Source organism: Elgaria multicarinata, chromosome 8 (genome assembly GCF_023053635.1).
Source record: "Elgaria multicarinata webbii isolate HBS135686 ecotype San Diego chromosome 8, rElgMul1.1.pri, whole genome shotgun sequence".
NCBI classification, from domain to species: Eukaryota; Metazoa; Chordata; class Lepidosauria; order Squamata; family Anguidae; genus Elgaria; species Elgaria multicarinata.
In genome coordinates this window covers 82510856-82533765 of record NC_086178.1, presented here as the reverse complement: position 1 = coordinate 82533765, position 22910 = coordinate 82510856, and the positions used below count along the sequence as shown (strand labels likewise).

General features: G+C 38.4%; 1 protein-coding gene across 1 annotated transcript; it reads right to left on the bottom strand.

Annotated features, from left to right (window-relative positions):
- Positions 1–2103: 2103 nt before the first annotated feature.
- On the bottom strand, positions 2104–22798 carry MARCHF5 (membrane associated ring-CH-type finger 5). Its single transcript, XM_063132862.1, has 6 exons — positions 22557–22798; positions 12562–12764; positions 10525–10655; positions 7421–7604; positions 6826–6992; positions 2104–4395 (listed from the first exon to the last, which is right to left on the bottom strand). Exons 1-6 carry the CDS (start codon positions 22598–22600, stop codon positions 4279–4281), a joined length of 846 nt encoding a protein of 281 aa, XP_062988932.1. The 5' UTR covers positions 22601–22798; the 3' UTR covers positions 2104–4278.
- Positions 22799–22910: the final 112 nt, after the last annotated feature.

The following is a 22910-nucleotide window of genomic DNA, read 5'->3' as shown; positions in this document are numbered from 1 at the left end:
GAAGAGTCAAGGCAAATCAAATACTGCAGCATTTGGTATGTTTATGGCTAAAAATATTATCTCCCCTTTGTAGAAAGAAGAAACCACCACTAAGGACCCAAGGAAAACCAAATTTAAGGGTCTAAATCCGAAGAGAAGGTTCATGCTTGGATTTTGTTTTTCTAAAGAGCAGACAACGTATCACTATCCAATTTTTATACTCTCTTTCATTTAAAAAATAGCTTGTAATGCAATATAGGGATCTGCGATTTAAGGGAAAGTAGTCTAAATCCCTTTGGGCTCATAGAACTCATTCCATGCATGTTTCTTTGGATAACTGAGTAAAATCAAGGTGAATAGCTTAGGCAGGTCGGCATTTGCAACAAATATGGAGGCAATGGGTTCTAAACGCTTATTGAATAGGAGTGACAGCAAAATTGATAAAATCTGTTTAGGAAGCACTACCCTTCAGGAAACATTTAATTGGATTGCTGTTGGTTTAACTTCTGTTCAAGGTTTTGATGCAGCAGGAGCAGACTACTCATAAAATTCTGTTTTACTAATGGCTTCTATGCTGCTGTGCTGACTAAATGATTATTGCTTTGCAATAAAGCTGCCTCCACAGTCTGGTGGCAGTATTTTCATAATATGGCCAGGATGAATGCTCATAACCATTTTCAATTATTTACAGAGGAGCTTAATTAAAACAAGTGTAGACTTAAATACAGCAGCAAGCAAGTTCAATGATGCATACGGGAGATGTTCCAGAGTTAATGTGTTCCTTTCACCATGAATTTAGATGTGTGATTAAGGTACATTAGTCACTCCAGATGCAGAACTAGAATGTCATCTTTAAGGTATCAGCGTAAAGTTAGCAATGTCTATTTAATACCATACACTTTAATGCCAACAGCTGTAAGCTTAAACTGCAGCACACATAAATCAGACTGGATTAATTAAACAAATGCAATGACCAACAGAACTTTAAGAAACTGTTTTATCTTAAAAGTCAGCTTTAGTACCTACATAATTTCCATTATATTTTTGTTAGCCATATGTTGTGTGGCAAAATGGACACATTACACAGCACCCTCAGAACTGGACAGAATAGTCTTGTCTAATCAGACCAAGGCCTTGCTAGTCCAGCATTCAGTTTGCAAAGTAGCCAACCAGATGCCCATGGGAATGTAACAACACCCTCCTGCTTGTGTTCCCCGACAAGTGTCATACAGAGGTATATTACCTGATACTGGAGATAATGCTCAGGTTCACACATAGCGACAACCCACTGCAGAATAAGCCACACAATGTGGGTTGGCGTCGGAACAACCCATGGTGAGCCTGACAGATAATTGGGCTCTGTGTGGGTTGTTCTCCCTCTCCTTCGGTCCTATAGCCGGCTTAATCAAGAACGCCATAACTGCACACACAAACCCCTTTATTTGTCCAAAACGGGGCTTTGGTGTTGCCCAGACCATTGCAGGTGACCTGCTAAGAATCTCCACTTGCCTTATTTTCCAGCTACTTTCCCCTTCATAAGCTTTTGCCTTAGCCGTGGCTACTTTTGATAGCTGTCAAAGGTTGCCGTGGTTAGTGCAAACCAAAGAAAAAAGGGGAGTGGCATGTAGATCTCTGTGAAAAGAAGTTCCTTTTTGTCAATAAAACTCTTTCCAGTGATCTACATGCCAACCCTTTCCCTCCTGTTTCAACCAACTGCAGCAATCTTTGACAGCTGTCAAACACAGCCACGGCTAAGGCAAAAGAGTACAAAAACAGTTTGTGGAAAAAAACAGGTGGAGCCACCTACAGTGAGCAGAGCCCTATTCAAGCAAGGTGCCTTTGCTGTTCTCTTCCTGCTTCCTTGAGAAACCTGACTTACCTAAAACCTTGATAAATACCCGACTCATAGTGGAAAGCTGTAGCCCAGACCTCACCAGCATTCAGCATCCTGAAACCCTCATCATGACACAGACTAAACTGCCAATAAAATACTACCGCTATTTTCCATGTTAAATTTGGCACTGATACAAGTTAAATATTTCATCTCACTATAAATAAAGACAATTAAAACTTAACCTACTTTTCTGTATTTGACATTATTTGTTCAGACACCATACACCTAAAGAATGTAAAAAAAAATTTATTCAATCTAATCTGATGTGTGATCGTAAATTACACAACTAAAAACATTTTAACAGCACAGTAACCAAGTTAATGTCTTTGCTAATTAATTTAAAATAGTAATTCCACATTCTTCACAGTACATTTGTAGTCATAAGATATACAATAATTTCAGCAATTTTACCATAGAACAAATTGCAAACCAACCCACTGCACTGTAAGAGGCGTGTGTGTGTGTGTGTGTGTGTGTGTGTGTGTGTGTGTGTGTGTGTGTGAGTGAGAGAGAGAGAGAGAGAGAGAGAGAGAGAGAGAGAGAGAGAGAGAGAGAGAGAGAGAGAGAGAGAGAGAGATTAAAAACCAACAGATAAGAAAGGTCTGGTGTATATACAGTAAAGACTACACAGAATGCTCCTTCTTGCAACAAAAATGTTTTTGCAAGAGAACTTTTATAGCACTAAAAACCCATTTGATAGAAAGCCAGCATTTTGCAGGATACTGCTTTATATATAAATATATATCAAGAGCCCAACTGACTTAAACGTATTGTATTTTTTTCAATACTTACAAGAAATGAGTGTTCTCTTATGTTTTAGATTTTTCCACATAAATCAATGTTTGAATACTAGTTGGTCACTATGTACACTTTTATACACTTCTAAAATATTATTTCAATATTTAAACTAATGGTTGCTACACAAAATCGTATTTCTTTAGCAAACATTATTGCAAACACGAAGCCCATTTTTTAAATTTGCTTCATTTCTGGTGAAAAACCATTATATACCAGTTCTTAAAAAGGAAATCTTCTTACTTTTCTCCATGCATAATACATACTGTACAAATCTGAACATAATTTGAGAGTTTAAGAGACACTCCTCAGTGGTTCTTTTAATCCTGCCAAAATAAATACCACCTGTAAACCAAGACTGACTGTCCTTTATTACATAGATTCTGTATAAATCAGATCGTAGCTAACACTAAACATTGATTCACTAATTTCTATTTTCAAGAAAAAGTGCAACTTAAATATCTCCCTTATAAACCTCAATCCTGACATATACTAGGAAATCCAGCTCATTGACTGGAATGGGTCCTGTGCATGCATGTGTTTAGAATCCTAGGTATTTGCTTAGAGGTCCCAGCAAAATCAACAGCACTTAGAAAAGAGATGCAACATAGATGCAGTCCCAGACAAGTCATAAATTTAACATCAGGGAACTACTTCTGTAAATTAGACTTTACTTGTGAAATCAATCAAATCTGAACATTTGTATCTGAATATTTATATTTTCTTCTACACATGGCTGCATGTTAGAAGTAGTGATTTTTGAACCTTTGCTTCAAAATTTAGTTTGACCTAGTAATAATTCCACAATTTGGTTATGGTTCTACTGGCACCAAGCAACAGCTGTAATATTGCAACTTGTTACAAACATATCTTGTAATTCTATTTTTCAGTTTAACAGATGGTTATATAAAGTAAAACTTGTATTACAGCCAAAGATACAAAAGAAAGCAATTGATGAAAAATAATAAATAAAAAGCAATTTGCTGGTATTTCAAGTGCTTATCAAAACCAAGCATGTTCAGTTTTTAATGTTCTAGTACTATGCGATGTTCTGAGGGCAACGTAAACTAGCAAGAAAACGAGTTAACTTTTGACATCTTTGAGTGGATTTTAGGCTTTGAGTTTCATGTTCACTGTTTAGCTTTATCTGTGAATAAATGAACCCTTATTAACTCACATTACCGAGTTCTACTTGGCAATAAACAACTGAATATTGTTTAAAGTCAGTTATCTTGGCCCATGTAGAATACTACTGTGCATTTACTGCAATAAGCATACAAAACATATTTCAACACAGTCTGCAGACAATTTATTAGCTTCATAACCATTTGGCTTCTGTTTAAAAAAAAAGGCAACATTTGCCCATAGGAAAATGATTCAGATGTCTTCCGCCACAAAGAAAATGCATCAATGAAAAGAAATCACATTCTTAGGCTCAACAACTAAGGAGGATTCACCCTGCCATAATAAGTCCTTTATTAGTCTGGAGGGGGGAGAACACAAAATTCAGCAGCATATCCTGCCAGCTCTGTTCCTGTAGCTGAATAGAATTGGTACAATGCTGCTGAATATAGCAGATGAGATTGTAACAGTCTGACATCCATAGTCATTTATGCACCTTCTTGCTCAGGGTAATTTAAAATTTTCCGATGAGCTTGTCGTAAATATTGCTGCTGTTTGAAGTAAACCTTGAAAGCTCCTTTTATAGCAACAAAAGCAATTCCACCCTAAAATGAAAGAAAACAATTATTCAAAACCTACAGATCAAATTCAACATCTTTTTAAACAATTTAGTTTTACACACACACACACACACACACACGATTGTCAAGCAGGATTTTCTTTGAAGTTGGGCTAATTAGGGCAATTCTATATAAACATTTGAAGCACACAGTTCTGTCACGATGTAGCACTGTAATGTTTCTCTTGTATAAAAATATCCCATGCTGAGCTCACACATTCTTTTGGAAGTTTTTATTCACTTAATTCTGGAGGGATGGGGAGAGGAGTTATTCTTTGCTCTGGTAATTGATTTCTAAATAATGGCTGTGTTCAAATAAACCTATGAACCATGGTTTGAAGTACTGGGAATGAGCTACATCCTGACCTCTCTTCAGAAGTCTAGCTAACCTATTTCTTATTCTAATCAAAACAGAGATCAAACCCAGCAAAATAAGGTGTGAGCAAGTCCTACAAACCAGGATTGCAAACCATGGTAGCACACAAGCACATTAATCTGAATGCAACCTTTGAGCTGTTTTGGACATATGAGTAGTGTTATGTGCACAAGCCTCAGCCTTGGCTGCTCCCCCTCTAAGTGCAATCTCAAGGAAATTGGAAGCATTTGATTCCATTAACCATTTTATTGTTTCATTTGAATTGGAATTCATATGGAAAGACAGGGTCAATTAGCTGCCACCACTCTATAAACCTTTGAAAAGTGGCAGGATCAGGACCCCACTTCATTAGCAGCCTCCCCTAATAGGAAGGCACCTACTTCACCTTCAAAATCTTGCAAAATTTCACGCAGGGTGAAATTTTATGGTGGTTATAGCTTACTCATAAGGGTATTATTTTGGCCCCAGTGTTATTCAGTAACTATGTGAAGCTAATGAGAGCAGTCATTAGGAGATTTGGGGCAAGGTTGATGACACCCAGCTCTATTTCTCTGTAATGTCTGAGTCAGGAGAGGCCATGCATGTTCTGAACCTGTTCCTAGATGCAGTTATAGGATGGATGAGAACCAATAAATTGAAGCAAAATTCTGGCAAGGACCCTACGGGTTGGTGGTTCCCATGTCTGGAAATTAGTTTCTTTACTGTGCTGGATGGGGTTGCCCTTCCTCTGAAGAACAGGTCCATAATTTGGGGGTGCTCCTGGATACATCTTGACATTACATCTATGTTAAAAGAACTGCATTGGCTGCCTATTAGCTACTGAGACCTGTTCAAGGTTATTTGTTGACATACAAAGCCCTAAACAATTTAGGACCAGAGTACACAGCAGGCCACCTTCCCCTATATATACCCAGATAACCTTTAAGACCTTTACAGGAGTCCTTGCAGGTTACTCCACAAACAAAAGAAAGTCACCATGTAATAACTTGGGAGGCAGAAAACTGGCATATTTCAAATGCCTTCTGAAAATGCCCTTTTTCACCCACGCTTCCTTTGGTTGTAATATAATTAAATTGCTCATATGTTGTTGTAATTGAAATTCTGTCAATACTGTATTTAAATGTGATTTTTAATATTTCTATGCAAACTGCTTAGAGATTTTATTATTTTATGGTAATAATAATAATAATAAAAAAAACTCTGATGTAACATTGGAATACTGAACAGGGAGAAGAGAGACAGATCTTCATAACCCTAGACAGAAACTTTATATCATTTTGTATTCTGTGAGAATGTTCAAAAGCAAGCCTCCCCATTTCTCCTCATCACCAAGTACTATACATACAAAGAGGAAAGTTACTTTTTTGCGGATAAGCTCACACCCAAATCTATCTTTTATCCTTGTTGGCCAGTGGCAATAATAAAATTCTCATTTCCTTACACAATTATACTCAGATGTGGCTATTCCTAGTCACTTCATGAGACTCTGATACTCATAGTAAACAAACTTGTTTTCAGTCTGACTTCAGAGTTTGCTCTGTTGACAAACTAGTCATATGAAATATTTGTCACAAGCAGAAGAAGCACTTTTTGCATGCCATCACTGCATGCACTTCAAAGTGGTAATCAGTGATGTACAAAATTAGGATCAGTGTCAGTGATTTAACACTTTTAACTCATCCATCCAACTCACACAGTGGCCTTAGACAAATCATGCGCTGTCAACCTGCAATATGGATATAATAATATTGATGTATCTCCCAAAGTAGTAAGGAAAACCAATATTAATATTAGCAAAGATTACTTATATAATGTAAGTGAAGAGCTTTGAACACTTGGAACTACAATAATGCGTCTATTTAAAAATGAATTGAAAGATTTCAACACAAAAGTAAACATAACATATGTATGAAGCACGTTTATCATGTAGCATGTTATGGGTGAAGGTATAACCATATAGAGAGAAGATGAAAGACTAAAGTTAAAACCATCTACATCTATGCAGGTTTACTTTTATAAAGAAATATTACAGAGACTTACCAAAATTGTTCTTTGAAGATTAGAGTTAACACTGCTGAACATCAACTTGCCAACTATTGTAGCAATAGTGGGAAAGACGAGAGCGCCACACAGAATACGAGTAGCAGAGACATGATCTGCCAGAGGGTTGGCCTCAGCTGGAATACGAGGAACAGGACATCCAATCCCTAAAGAAAAATGCCATTGCTAACCAAGAATTAGAGTGCACTAAACCACGTTTGTGTTATAAATTTAACCTTTCTGTTTCAATTAGCATTCAACTGAATAGTTTGACCTATATTTATATTCAGAAAACTTCTATCCTGCAACAAATCCTACGAAAATAATTTATGCAATTTAATATGAACAATACTAGAAAGTATTGTTCATATTAAGACTGCTTTATTCTTTAAACTGCAGTACTTCTGATAGGCCTTGTTTGAGATATGCAACTCCCCCCACCCTGAGACTGCTCAAACTGTGTTGGACACAGTCTTTTCACTTAGTGACAGGAAGGATTGCCCACATTTCAGATACTGAAATCTATCCTACCATCCCTTCTCACAGAAACAGATCCCAGGCTAGATATTTTGCCTGGATTTTATAACGACATTACCTGGAAATATACTGTTCAGTATCTGTAGTTTGTTAGAATATTTCCGCCACAATCGAAGCACATAGTCTTCCCAGCGAATCATCTTTCCCAATATAAGCATAACTGGGATGGTGGGAAGTCCAATTAAAAGGAATAAGGGATCAGCTCTTTCCATGACATCAAGGCCTTCTTTGTGACCCACAACCTGACAAATAAAAAAGATCATGTTCTTACAGTAAGCAGAACATCTAGATATGTTACAGTGACTATTTTATAACGGATTGCCTCATAGAATCTTTATTGTTGTTTAGTTATTTTAATATCACGTGTCATTGACATGGCACATTGGCACATTCTGTCAATCAGGCACCACGATCAAACACTTTAAAGCACAACCCAATCTGGGCAACCATCTATCCTCTACTATACAACAGCAACTTCAATTGAACACAAGGGTTTGGAGAATATTGCAGATGGGGCTGGAGAGTATCCACCTTTCTCATAGAGAATGCAAGACCTCTGCACTGCATCACTGTGCTGGTATAAGGGTAGGTGCCAGCCTCTCCTGCACAGACCCAGACCATAGTGCCAGCCAGATCTGAGCCGATGAATCAGTGCAACAACTTGCATGATTAGACAACAATGTGTGTCTTCTGCTAGATATATCACTGCACCGTCATATCAAATAATCCTTCTTTCTACTAATAAAAGGAATTCCTACATAGGAGCTTGGCAACACAGAAAAAGATCTTGCAATTCTAACTTGGCAAACCATTTTAACAAGGTAACAGTCCAATGTGAAATGGACTAGATCTGTTACAGAAAGTATTTAAGAGAGCTAGCCTTGTAAGGGTACAACCCTATTGAGTTGCCATCTATGAGAAGGAAGTTTCTAAGGTCTCCCAGTATCAAATGCCCTGCTGGCATTTGTTGTCAGCCACATGGGAGGAGCAAGAGAAGCAATTTTACTGAAGTTTATAGAAAGTCCATAATCAGGCTGAGGGCCTGAACTGAGCCCTCTCTTCTCTCACTGAGTATTTATTCTATTTGTAACCCATCTTCCCTCTAAGGATCTCAGGCCAGCAGACATGAGGATTATCCCATTTTATTAATGCAACTACTCTGGGACAGAGGTGAAACCAAGGAAGAATGATTGGCCAACGTCATCCAGTAAACTTCACGCAGAGCAGTGACTTAAACCCAGGTCTCCATTTGACACATTGTCCACTACTCACACTATTTCTTGGCAATCTAATGATTCCTACAAGACAATTTCTACCATCTGACTACTGAGTGGTAATACTGGGGTAGTAACTCTCTCCACCTGAACCATCTCAAAGGATTGTTGTGATTGTAAGGATAAAATGTAATACCACCACATATGTCACCCTAGAGAAAAAGAGGGATATAAATGTGCTAAAATAATTTCAAATCCAATGTATTTTAACCTACACTTGTAGAGTTTATTTAAGCAGTTCAGCTTCCACATATGGAAAACTTGCAAGACTGAGAGAACTGGTGTAGCAGAGAAGCTCGAAGACTAGGTTACAAATTAGGTTAGATCATGCTTCTACTCCCCAGGTAACAACAGGCAAAAGTTAATCAATGATCTGGTTTGCACATAACGACAACCCAGAGTACAGGTTGAGTATAGGTTGAGTGTGGATTGTTGAGGAATTGTTGGATTATCATTATGTGCGAAACCTATGGTTAGTTAACCATGAACAACCTGGAGTTCACAACCCAACAACAAATCTTGTGTTGTTTATGGTTAACAACCCATAGTTAAACCTTAGTGTAAGGTTCGTATATAACAACAACCCATACTCAACCCATTCTCTGTGTTGTCCTTACGTCCAAACTAGATCTCTTGGTTGTAACGTACGAACCAAGTCAATCTATGCAAAATGCTTTGAATGCTCCAGCACTAAAAATTTAGAATACTTAATATTTAGCAGTTATTTTAAGATATGGGCAGAGTTGCTTTTTAAAGGACGTTAGCTCAGCTGTATTTTGTCAAAGGGTGTTAAGATACTTGGCCACAATAATTCAGCCTAACCAGATTTCAAATCGCATTTTTTTCGAACAAGAACACATAGCTATAATATAATATAAAAGGAGACATTTGTATTTAAGATGCATACAAATTTCAAACCACTTTCTAGGGAGTCTCTGAACAAACATGAAATAGTTAATTTAGAAACACATTTGCTATTTCAGGCATTGAGGAAAGAAAATAATCAGGAAATGAATAACTACATGACTGGTCACTGCAGCAAACAAAGTGTGCATTAGGAAGACTTTTGGTCTGCTACAGCACCACAGTTAGGTTCTCAAAAAAAAAGTTTCAAGTTACAATGTGTCAACTGGACTAAGAGTAAACAACTGATGAATTGGTTGATTTTCTAAAAGCTATGTTAGAGGATTACTTGGGTACAGACATTGGGAACATCAATACTGGCTACTGCAAAGTGTTCTATGTGAGGCTGTCCTTGAGGGCTGTCTGAATGCTGCATCTATGGCAGAATATGCCTGCCCAGCTGTTATCAGGGGCCACTCCATAAAAACATGTAATACCTCTGCTGAAGGCTTTGCACTGACTGCCAATTTGCTACCAGGCCAGGTTCTGGTATTAGTCTATAAAGCCCTGAATAACTTGGGCCCAGGATACTTGAGGACATGTGTTTTGCCTTATCATCCTGTCCAATCCCTGAGATCTTCTGAGGCAGCATTCCTGGTAGTCCCACATGGGTCAGAAATCTGTTTGGAAACAACCAAGAGTAGGGTTCTCATCCTATGGAATGCCCTTAGAACTGAGAGGCATGCACCTACATTACTTTGCTTTTCTGAAGACTTTTCTGTGTGTGCAGAGAGAGCAACCAAATATAGGTGTGCCTGTTGGATGGGATTTCTGAATCTGTAAGCACATATGTTCAGTGGGAAGAGGGAGCAAGAGGGGTAAAACCCACATCGGTAGAGGAAGCAAAGTCTAGAGCCAGGCCTAGTAAATTGTTTCCAATCCTGTCTCTGAATTCTCTTCCTTACCAAAAAAGGTTTTCTTCAGCAAATCTCTAGCAGCTTCAGCTTGATTACAATAATTTAATATTTAGAAAGTTTATCTGAACCTGCATCACTGTTACAGCTCCATAAGTGACAGCTGTCCAGTAGATAGAGCCCACCATTATTCCAGCTGCAGCAAACGGACAGGCTTTTGAGATAAGGCGATCTGCTAGATCCAAGACATAAACAACTGGGCCTATAACATAAAGGAGAAACATGATAGTGAGGTCATGAACTGAAAGTGTACATAGCAATGATACCGCAGCAGTTTTCTTTTCAGTTAGCAAAAATTATTTCATTTTTTCCTGCAAATCTACTGTAATGTGCATAACTGGCATGTCTCTATAGCAACCTGATGCTTTTCTAAATAGCTAATGCTCTTTACTATTAAACTGATACATCTGTGATTGGTATATAGCTAGATTTTTTGTTTAAAGTTGGAGAAGTTGAACAAAACAGTAAACCAAAAATAGAAAACCTCTTACCTATATACTGCCCTTCTTATGTCAGAATACTCAGCTACAATCTATAAGGTATTCAAGTTGTGTCCCAAATTTAAAAAAAAAGTATAATACAGAATTAATTAAAAAAATGGCAAAAAGCAGATATAAATTTTACAGGGATACTGTACTCATACTCATCTGTTCCTGAGATTTTGCAAATACTATGGTTCAGATACAAATGTCACACAGTACGCATGTCAAACGTATAGGGCTTGTCTAATCCTCACTCAGACTGCAAGCTTCTTGTGCTGTGTCAGAGGCCAGCCATTTCAGAAAGCCCAAAGGGCCATGGAGAGAAGGGAAGTCTCAGAAGCCCCAGGGAATAGAAACGAGCTCCCTTACATGTGGGAAAGCTTTGCCTGCAATTCTCAATCCCGCCTAACATTCATTTATATATAGCTTCGCTTCTTTAAAAAACCCAGTTAAAGTCATAATCTTAAAGACAACATTGTTGAAATGCTAAAATACTAGAACTGACTTTACTTTTAAAGTGGCATATAATATTCTAATTTACACCTTGATCCTTTGAATAAGTAATGTATTTCAAAGAAATTCTTCTATGGAGGTGTTTTAGTACCATATTAGAACTAAATTCTAGTATTAAAGATAAATCTCTTAAATTAAAAAAAAATCCAAACGGGCTAAACAAAAACTTTATGTATACTTGCCACAAAACACAAATGCAAAAGTTGCTCTCCTAGCACTCCTATTGTTCAAGCCTTTTCATTTTTTCCTAAGTGGAATAGAATGGGTCACTTTACATACATGCTTGGGCAGGGATCCAATTCAAAAGGCTGAGAAGCAGGAACATTCCTTCCCCCCATCATATAAGGCAACATTATAATGCCAATGCTGTAACTATTAAATGTGCAGGACCTTAAAAATTGGAGGAAGGTCGTTTAAATCTCTACTCATGTTGACTGCACATGCATGTCCCTGCAACATTAAGATATCTTATAATTAAGATCTTATGGCCTTCAATAGAGATGCTCAAGAATTTCATTCAGTCCATATTTTAAGACAAACTGATTTGATTTACACCTCCTTAACTGTTACGCAGATTAGTATGCATTTTTCCTTCCAATTTTGCACTTCTCTGGTTTTTGCATTACATTTTCGTTTTAAAAACCTACCAAGATAAATCTATAAACATGTATACATTATGCTAAAATGCATATTAAAACATGTAGAAAATGTTGTTAATTTCCCCCCCAAAATAAATGCAGATTAATGTGGATGAGGGAAGAAATAGACATATGAATATATGTAAAACTGACATGGACTGAAAACGGATTGAACCATACGTTCCTACCTTTTGACATTTATTATGTGCCTAGTTTGTCAATTACTCATTGTCTATTCTTTATTAACTTGTCTTGCATTTTCTATTATTGTTTTATGATTTGATGCTATGAGCTACCTTAAGAATCTCAGGGCAGGATATAAATATTATGATAGACAAAATAAATATTAAGTGTTAAAGGGAGAGGAAAGCCAACATGAATGTAAAATGCCAGCTCTGCCCCTGAATTTTCACATGCAGATAATCAACACACGACATATTGAAAGAAGTTATTTAAATTGATATGTGCATCTTACCTAGTTTTGGAAATACTATTAAGTATTCTGCATTGCACTGAGGGCATGCAACTCGAGCTGTACTGTTCCCTCTCTGCTTTTCGTCCACCCAGCGCTGTAGACACGTTTGGTGAACCCATTTTGTAGAGCCTCTACATCTGCATGGTCTCACCCACTCTGCTGTTCTGTCATCCTCATCAGTAGCAAAACACACCCAGCAACTCCTGTAAATTAAGCAGAAGTCACATATCAGAAAGCTAAACCTATCAATATAGTAAGAGCAAAGTATCACCACCATTTTTTTTGCTTCTTGGTTTATAGAAACAGGACAATTCTTCTTATAACTGTGTTACTAAGTCAAGTCCACCAAAATGTAATCTAGCAGTTAGATTTTAAAAAATATATGAGATGTATGCTTAATCCTTAATTTTTTAAAAAAAAATTGCAACATGAGTCTGAAACAATTTAATAACTTAATTGTGAATTTAAACTCTAGCAGCATGATCCTAATACTTTCTCAGAAGTTCCATTGAGTTCAATTGTGTGAGCAAGTTTACAGAATTGCATCCTAAATTGCTTAGAATTTTCAAAACTTATCTGATTTACACTCCTCTTTTTTCTGCAAAGTTAGTGTACATGCATACCCAATTAGAATCAAATGGCAGTGCTCACTCGAACTCAAAATATAGCTAATATGTTGTTGTTGTTTATTCGTTCAGTCGCTTCTGACTCTTCGTGACTTCGTGGACTAGCCCACGCCAGAGCTTTCTGCCACCCCTAGCTCCCCCAAGGTCAAGTCTGTCACCTCCAGAATATCATCCATCCATCTTGCCCTTGGTCGGCCCCTCTTCCTTTTGCCTTCCACTTTCCCGAGCATCAGCCTCTTCTCCAGGGTATCCTGTCTTCTCATTACGTGGCCAAAGTACTTCAGTTTTGCCTTTAATACCATTCCCTCAAGTGAGCAGTCTGGCTTTATTTCCTGGAGTATGGACTGGTTTGATCTTCTTGCAGTCCAAGGCACTCTCAGAATTTTCCTCCAACACCACAGTTCAAAAGCATCTATCTTCCTTCGCTCAGCTTTCCTTATGGTCCAGCTCTCGTCATCTGCTAGCATGGTATTAGATTTCACCCTATATCCACTTACAATAATCATGAATGTTTATGAAACAAACTAATGAGGTTAAGAACAAAAGTCTATATATGCAGTTCAACAGCTGGATCATCTTTAGCCAATTAACTTTCATTTTCATTTTCTAAAATGTATGTGAATTCAGGTCAGTTCATGGTAAAAATACTTTTATATCCTGCTTTATAACCCCAAGATACTCTCGAAGTGGCTATAAAGCCCATATTGAACCAGGATTATTCCAACAGCGCTTTCTTCCCCCATTCTTGTTCTTCCCTGGTGTCATACAGACAACAGTTCACACCAAAATCCTTTCAGGCAAAAGAATGGTTGCTTGCTCTTACTGAAGTCTTCAGTGAATGGGGCTGAGGAGCTGGATCTTGCTCAGCCAGTGACAGAAGCAGTTTTCCTTGTATAGGGATTTAGTACAAAGACTTGCTATAAATCTTGGGCAGCTCCCCCAGTGCCACCAAACTGGCACAAACAGAAGCAGTTTGTGAACCGTCTACACACTAAGGTCCATGAACTAAACTCTAATCCTAAATAGGCCTGCATTCCTCTTACTGCTCCTGCATCATGTTGTGTCCTGCTTCCTGGGTTAGTAGACTAGACGCAACCCCCCAAAACAAATAGAAGCAGCATATGTATCTTAATGTATACTAGAGCAATGTACCCTTGCACTGTAAATTTGAGCTATGACATACATGTCCAAATTTAATACCCTATTGATATGAAGAGTTATATATAAGATTCTTGCAGCTTGTACAAATACTTTTTTTGTCAAGCAAGTAACACAAACAAAGCATGCTGCTTTGTAATTGTTGTAAATAAATGAATAAAGACATTCCACCTGAAGGAGTTTCTATCCCAGCAAATCAGAGGCACCAAATCCTCTTGGAAAAGCCTGCCTGCCAAAAATTTACACACAAGAGATATAAAATGAACACTTCACTTTTTCTCAGCTAAGAAGAATACAACCTTTAGGGAAGAAGTAATATCACAAAACAAATGAAAATATAGCTACTAATGCAACAGAGAATAAAGCTTGGGGTAAAGTCTCTGGAACCAAAAATAACCGTAAACTCATAGAACTTTAAAAAATGCTAAAAACCCTATCACCCAAGAAGCTGATGATGCATACATAACATCTTCTATAGCTTGCTTTAGTTGCAGGAATACAGTTACCTGAGTACTGTTAATGAGGACTAAACTGAAGAACTGGGCCACTCAGATAAAGCTGTGGAATGCCTTAAGGCAACTTGACACCCAGAGAGGTCTAAAGTTCATTTGGATGATTGGAAGAATAAAAAGTGACAATGCAATCTTGCAAAATAACACTCTTGAATTAGTCATTAAAGGCTACCCTTTGAAGTTGAAAACATGTTTAACACTAGGTTATATGAGTGAAATATAATGGATAGTTCTGAGATTTCACATTCATTTTTCATATGGCAATGAAACACCACATTTTTAAAAAAACAATTTTCATCAAATTTATAGCTCAGCTCTATTTTAAACAATGGTTGGTATACAAAAAGAATCATATGATATCCTTTATATTCTTAAGCCTTTAGCAAGTTATGAATAATGAATAGCAAATCCCTTGTTTTCTGTCATCAGCTTTATCTTGCTATTGACAGTAGCTACAGCAGAAAGCTAAATAAAACCATTGACACAACGATCTTAGTTCTTGCCAGATTTTCCATTTTCTTGTATTGAATAAAACATTACCTTGATCCTAGTACAGAATCAGGTCGCTACTCAGACAGCAACCCAAAATAGAAACAGCTGGCTAGGTCAAAGCATAGTTTCTGAAAACCCAACCTTCACTCCTTGCTAGTTCTACAAAACTAGATCAAGTAGCACTAATATACTTTCCCCAACTCTTTTATGCCTTACAAATATCAAGACATTCTTATAATTTCAGCCTATATACAAAAGAGCCACTTATTTGCTCTTTTAAACTGGCATAACTAAACTAGACTTCAGGGGGAAAAGGAGAGGTCCAGTCCATACAGTGTTCATGGGACACATGATACGGAACTTCTATAAATCTTTTTACCCTTTTCCTTACATAATCTAGGTCAAAGTTACACAATTTACAAGAATGCCTACCCACAGGGGAAAATTCTTGAGTTCACACTAACTCCTGACCTTATCGCCAGTTTTCAACATTTACTACACAGCCTACTTATAGCTGCATGCTATCGAAATAGAACTCTTCATAAAAATGCTTTCTCAAAACCCCAGGTAACTGAAGGAGATACTGTTCTAAACTTTCAATTTCTTTATCTTCTGTTTGATCACAGTACTGACCTATTTGTACTTCGACAGCCAACGATACTCCAATGTCAAATTGTTTTAACTAGAAACGAAATTGGTCTGTAAGGGGGTGGAAAGAAGGGACTAAGCAAATCTGGAAAAGCTGTAGCGTTTTAATAGAATGTCACAAAATGACAGTAGATCTCATAGAACTCCAAAAGGGTACAGTACAATTCTAGGATTTTAAAGTTCAACTTTATGTTTCTTCTTTCTTTCTTTCTTTATTACATTTTTATACCGCCCAATAGCTGAAGCTCTCTGGGCAGTTCACAAAAAGCTGAGGAAATTACTTTTAAACCAAAATAGGGTTGTTAGTGGGCATATTTTCAGAAGATAAATATTAAAATATTCCAAACAAATTGTTAAGTACATTTAATTATATGACAGTAATGCATGTGTGCCCTTTGCGGAATTGCAAAAGTATTTAGGTATATAAAGGTGTGTTCTTAAGCAGTCATTTAAGCACTTAATCTTGATTCTATTTAAAGACTCTACAAAGCTTCCTTATCATATTGCACCACTAGGCTAGAAATTTGTGCCTTGTCATTCTCTGCCTCACTAATCAGCCACTCGTCTTCATCTGGGTGTATCATAGTATTCACTCATCTTGTCAATACCTCTGAAGTGAAAGTTTAACTCTTAAGATAATTCTGCCTTTGGAAAGCAGATCTGCCTCTTTGTGAACACTGTAGACAAAGAACATAAATACTTCTGGTTGGAGGGCCTTACTGGTTTCGCCAGTTATCTAAAAATCTTAAGGTATTTTCCTTTTTTTTCCACGGATAGCAACTATCTCCCATAACTCCCTTAGAAATAATATTCCAATAATTAAGATATGTATTCACAGAAAGAAGCTACTTCTGGAAACTGCAATGGTGCTTAAACATCCCTTTCGTTGAGCACATAAGGTTTTTAAATTAGCATATTAAGAACCAGAGAAATGGCTCAAAATTATTTTTTAAATAAGGCCTGTGATAGGTGCTTGGTAACCAGCACTTTAAAAAAAAGCATATACAATTATACAGATCAATACAAAAGTAACACTTCTAGTCTGTATTTTTAAAATGGAAAACAATTATGGCAAGAGTTCATGTGGCCTTATGACTACAGTAAATTTAATCTTAATTACTCCCAAAATTATTAGTAGCATATAGCATACCACCACTGAATTCTAACATGAATTATAACACTTTCCCCTGTTCTACTATATAATAATTTGCAAACTTAAGTATGGCACAATTTTCATAAACCTTTACTTCACAATGCTATGCATGTTTACTCAGTTCAATGAGATTTATTTCCAAAATAAATGTGTATACTCATTCTCTATTCATTAAACAACATAAAACAATGTATTGCTTCTTAGTGTCAAACTTGCTTCTCATTATGAACTTCCTTTTAAAAAAATAGAGCGATTTTCACATAAAGCCCTTGCATACTCCCTTAGTCCCTATACTCTGCTACTGGAATAATTACATATTTTTCCAATGTTTATCCATACCTTGATTTCCTTGGCCATTCTCTGTTGTGTCTCTTAGATTGTTTTCAAAATTGTAAGCCCCTTGGAGCACAGACTTGCCCTTGCAGTCTTTGTAACATGCTATATATGCATACTACTATAGAAGTAAACAAGCTGATATAACCAGCGTTGCTCGGGTCCCTGAATAACATTTATCACATTTATTTGATAAATAAGAAATATCTCCGTGACTTATTCATCTTAGAGGACAAGTTTAAGGACCCTAACCCTGAGTACCCCTCTGCAGTATCCCAGCAACCAAGTTGCCCTAACCATAGTGCCATGGCCCCTTGCCAGCTGCTGCTGCTCATCCTCCTTGCTGCCCTCAGCTTCCTGCTGCAGCAGCAACTGCTCGGCCTCTCGGCTGGCTCCCATTCTCCACCATGGGCTCCCTTAGACTGGCAACGACGTCATTGGCATGCAGCCGAAAGCACAGACCCCAGCGCCCTTTGCCTTGGCAACAGAGGGTGGGGCACTGTGGGTGGCCGATTTCAAATGCTCTGATGAAGTCATACTTTTCCCTCCTTCCTCCCATGACTGATCACAAGTCCCATACATGTTCCATAAACGAAAACCATTCTTACATAAACAATGCCATATTTTGGCAGCCTATGACCTGTACAAAATGTTGCATTCTGTTCTTGGTAAGAATGGTTTTCACTTATGGAACATGTATGGGGCTTGTGATCAGTCACTGGAGAGAGGAGGGAAAGTAGCAGATGGAGTGTTTCTGAGCATGCACAGAGTGCCTCCCCTCCCTCTTAAAGGTCAAGGCCATGCACGTGTTTCCCCCCTTGGGTTGGAGGCAGATTCTGAGAAAACAGCAATATCAGGACAGAGTGCCTTTGAGGTGGAATTGGGTTGACTGCTCGAGACCGTTCTTAGGGGACTGGCTTGTGAAAGGTACATAGCGCCCACCTGGCCACACACTCACAATGGCTGCCAAAGGCGGTAAGTCTGGCCTCCCACCCAAGGCATGCTGGGAGTTCCACCCAAGGCATGCTGGGAGTTTTAGGCGTAAGCCTGTTTTTTTATTTTTTTAAAAATACTTAAACCTGAATAATTCATGTTTAAAAATTTTCTCATACATTTTACAGCTAGACCTACCACCATGCCAAATTCCAAGTTTCTAACTCATCTGGAAGGGGGTAAACATTTCCGGACATATAAACCCGCAAAAGCCTCAGGCTAGCATTTAGGTATACTTACCAGATATCCTCTATAATTGTAATGGAAATTGGGAACTCAAAGCGATACATATACCTTTTTTTTTTAACTTGACACGCTACAGATAATTTATTGAGTTGAAGTATCAGAATACCCCCACCCCCAGAACAGTATTACTGTAAAGCAACATAATTTCTGAACTTTTTTCCATTAAGGGTTGTGCATCTAACATTACCATGACTGGTTCCTAAACAGAAGGGCCTAATTATTCATTATGTATCAACCTGCATAGAACGTCTCCAACTGTGCACACTCCCTGAGAATTAGTGGAAGGAAATTCCTTTGGAATCTGAAAATATGCAAACTTTATATTCCCAAAGGAACTATGTGTATCAGAGCCACACTTTCATCTAGTCTGTTACTAGCAGAGGGATGTTGTTGAAATAATATCTATTATGGAACTCTTTGGTATTACATTCATATAAGTGAAGCATCCACAAAAAGCAAGTAAAAAGGGGGAACTCATTTTTTGGTTTTAATATTCTGAGAGTTGAAGTGTGTTAGCTATAGCCCTAATCAACTAATAGGTTGGATAAGGGCTAATAAACTGAAGCTGAATCCTGATAAGATGGAAGCTCTGTGGATTGGTGGTTCCCGAGTCCAGGAATTGGGTAAGGAGCTTGTTCTGGATGGGGTTGCACTCCCTCTGAAGAAGAACGTGCATAGCTTGGGAGTACTCCTAGAGTCATTCTTGTCACCAGAGGCCCAGGTGGATTTTGTGGCTCAGAGTACTTGGGGCCAGCTTTGGCTGATCTGCTAGCTATGGCCTTTTCTGGACAGGGATAACCTAGCCACAGTAGTGCATGCACTGGTAATTTCCCGATTAGACTACTGCAATGCACTCTACGTGGGGCTGCCCTTGAAGACAATTCAGAAGTTGCAGCTAGTGCAAAATGCAGCAGCTAGACTGCTGACCAATACATCCCATAAAGACCACATTATACTGGTCTTAAAGGAATTGCACTGGCTGCCTATATGCTTCCAGTTGGAATTCAAGGTGTTGGTAATGGCATTTAAAGCCCTAAATGGCTTGAGACCTCGATACTTGAGGGAGCGCCTCTCCCTATAGATGCCTGCCCTAGACTTGAGATCTGTTGGAGAAGCCCTCTTCTGAGTCCCACCAACGCAAGACATATGCTATGGTGGGACATGGGAGAGGGCTTTCTCTGTTTTGATACCCCGGCTGTGGAATGCCCTCCCCTAGGAGGCCTGACTGGAGCCGGCACTGGCTTCATTTCAGCGCAAAGTTAAGACATGGCTTTTTAACAAAGCCTTTGAAGGCTAAATTCACCAAAATTGCACACAGTTTTAATTGTTTTAATTGGTTTTTACTGCTTTTAAACTCTATACTGCTTTTAGTCTGATTAATGGTTTAATTTGTTTTTAGCTGTGTATAATTATTGTTTTATATTGTTTGTATTTTATCTGTACACTGCCCGGAGATCCTAGTGACATAGGCCAGGATACAAATGTTTTAATAAATAAATAATAGTGTGAGGTTACTGCTATTATGATAAGCCAAATATCTGATTTTAAGATATAGTCACTCTACAGCTTCAGAAATCCTAGACCTTATTAGATGCTGAGAGCCAGTGTAGTGTAGTTGTTATGGTCTTGGACTAGAAGGAGGAATACCTGGGTTTAAAACTTCACTCAGCCACGAAGCTCATTGAAAATGTTGAACCAATCACTCGTGCTCTCAGCCTCACCTGTCTCATAGTTGCTGTGGGGATAAAACAGAGGAGGAGAAACCATCTATGATGCTTTACTCCTTGGAGTAAAGGTGCAATATAAATATAGTAGAGGAAAAAAGCATTCAGCACCAATTTTCTCACTAGTACTGACTGCATTTCTGACATAATAAGCAGGTGCTGCCTAGACACAATACAAGAAATTGTGATATTATTCAATTACAACTTTTTAGGATCTGATATTGTTGAAAGTGAGGTAAGTGCATGGTCTATCATTATTTTTGCATGTTATCAATAAATAGTTAAAGAAAAAAATATTCAGAAAGAAACAATATCCTTAATATGAGTTTTACATAGGGAGGTCCATGAAAGTATACATGAAGATGTAGAATACACATAGTTTATTGCTTCAAAGGGATTCTGCACATACATTCTTCACTGTGCAATTTATGGTGCTAGTTTAGTTTTGTTCAAAAAAAGGGTAAGTGCATTGGTTGACTTCACATTGGAAAGTTACATGCTTCGAACAAAATCTCATTTTCCATTTGTGCCTAGGTTCACCATCCCCATCCAATATAGCTGGCCCATTTTATTTCTCTTAACCATAGTTTAGAAGAGTACATTAGGAATAATTCCGCTCAACTATTTTCTGAAAAATTAACATTTTGTTTAGTTTTTTCTAATATATCACCCTAAAAACAAAATTCTAGAATGACAGTAAATGAATGAGTTTAGACAGCAATAAAACCTATATTCCCAACTCAATCTGGAGAAGCTCTATTTCAGAGGTACAACACATGGCTTATATGTAGCAGGTCTAAGGTTCAATCCTCACTCTCCACTAAAACAGGGGTGGGAAACATGTGGCTCTCTTGATGTTGCTGGGCTGCAACTTCCATCAGTATAGCCAATGTTGAGGGCAGACGGGAGTTGCAGTCCAATATCTAGAGAGACCTATTCTCATTTCTCAGGCAACAGAGCTCAGGAAGGTGACTGCTTGAGTCTTTTGGACAGCCACTACCAGTTGTAGCAGACGCTACTACATTAGATGGATCAATACTCTGACCCAGGATAAGGCAGCTTCTTATGTTCCTAAAATTTAATATTTAATAAAAATTTAACAAGTTTAATTAGTTATCAAGTTAATGTATTGTTCTCAAGCCAACAATCATATAAATTACTTCCAGTCTAACAAGATTTTGAATTGCTGAAATCAAATGTCTTTAGGGATGCAAATAATGTATCCACCTGAAGTTTACTAGCTCAGTCCCTGGAAAATTTGGTGCCTAACAGAAAAATCATTGTCATTTCATTACAACCCCGACTTTGTAGGAAAAAATCATATAATTCAGGCCCCAACATATGTGAGAATACGGGTACATTATGGTAGGTATTCAGTGGTGTCATTATGGAAACTCACATAGCATTTACAAAGCTCTACCAAATCTTTGCATTGTGCAAGTGACTGTGAATTACATTTGTACAACCATGTGCACAGCAGGATGCTCAAGCATAATACCCAACCACTTGCACACTCACTGCTCATCTGCAACATCCAACCATTTGCACACCAGGCAGCTCGTGTAATGCCCAACTGCTTGCACAACTTTGCTTTAAGTTGGATTCTCCTCACATGCCTAATTTGAAACTAATTTTCGCAAATAAAAAACAATGAACCCAGAACATGAAAAATCCTGTTTCTCTTTACAACGAATTAAGTCCCTTTGAAAAAGAGGGCCTGGAGCCTGTAAAGTAGTTAGTGCTGAAGGATAGTGGCAAAGGCAAAGAAAAGGTTACACATCTATAGAACAGTAATCTAAGCACAGGGCCCCTGGAACTCAATGTGGTTAAGAGACCCACAATTCGAATTTTGCTTATTTTTATTTGTTTACAGATATAATATGAAAGAATTGCGAGTTATTAAACGGTGCGCACGTTAACGTCTCTGCACACACATAGGTCACCGACCGCCGCCTAAGGCGTGTGTGGTTCGTTGCTGTGTTTTTTCTTCACTTCGGTCCGCTCCACGTTTACATTCACCTTCTGAAGCGCAACCAAACGGGCCGCCTTAACACCACGCTTATCAGCCCACCTCTTACAAATCCCCCCTTCTGCTTCTCCGCCCCCGTACCTGTCCAGAGTCTGCGGCATCACCAAGCCCGTCTGTTCCGACATCCTCTCCGGGTGCGGGGAGCCCGGGGGCTCGGCCACAACAGGCGCCAGGAGCCGGGCTGGAAAGCAAGGCCCAGACCCTGCCGCAAGGAAGAAGTTGAGAGAGTGCTTCGTAAAACTCCGGAGGCTAGGTCCGCATCGGCCGCGAGCGAGCGACACCGAACGAACAGGCCTCTTAACCGGACGAGTTACGCCAGCCCGTTAAAAGAGAAAGGGAAGGCGGGGGAAGGGAAACAACAGGGCCGCAACGTCCGAGCGGTGAGGGAGGAGCGACAGCAACTGCGCAAGCGCCGCCTCTTACCTCACAGAGGAA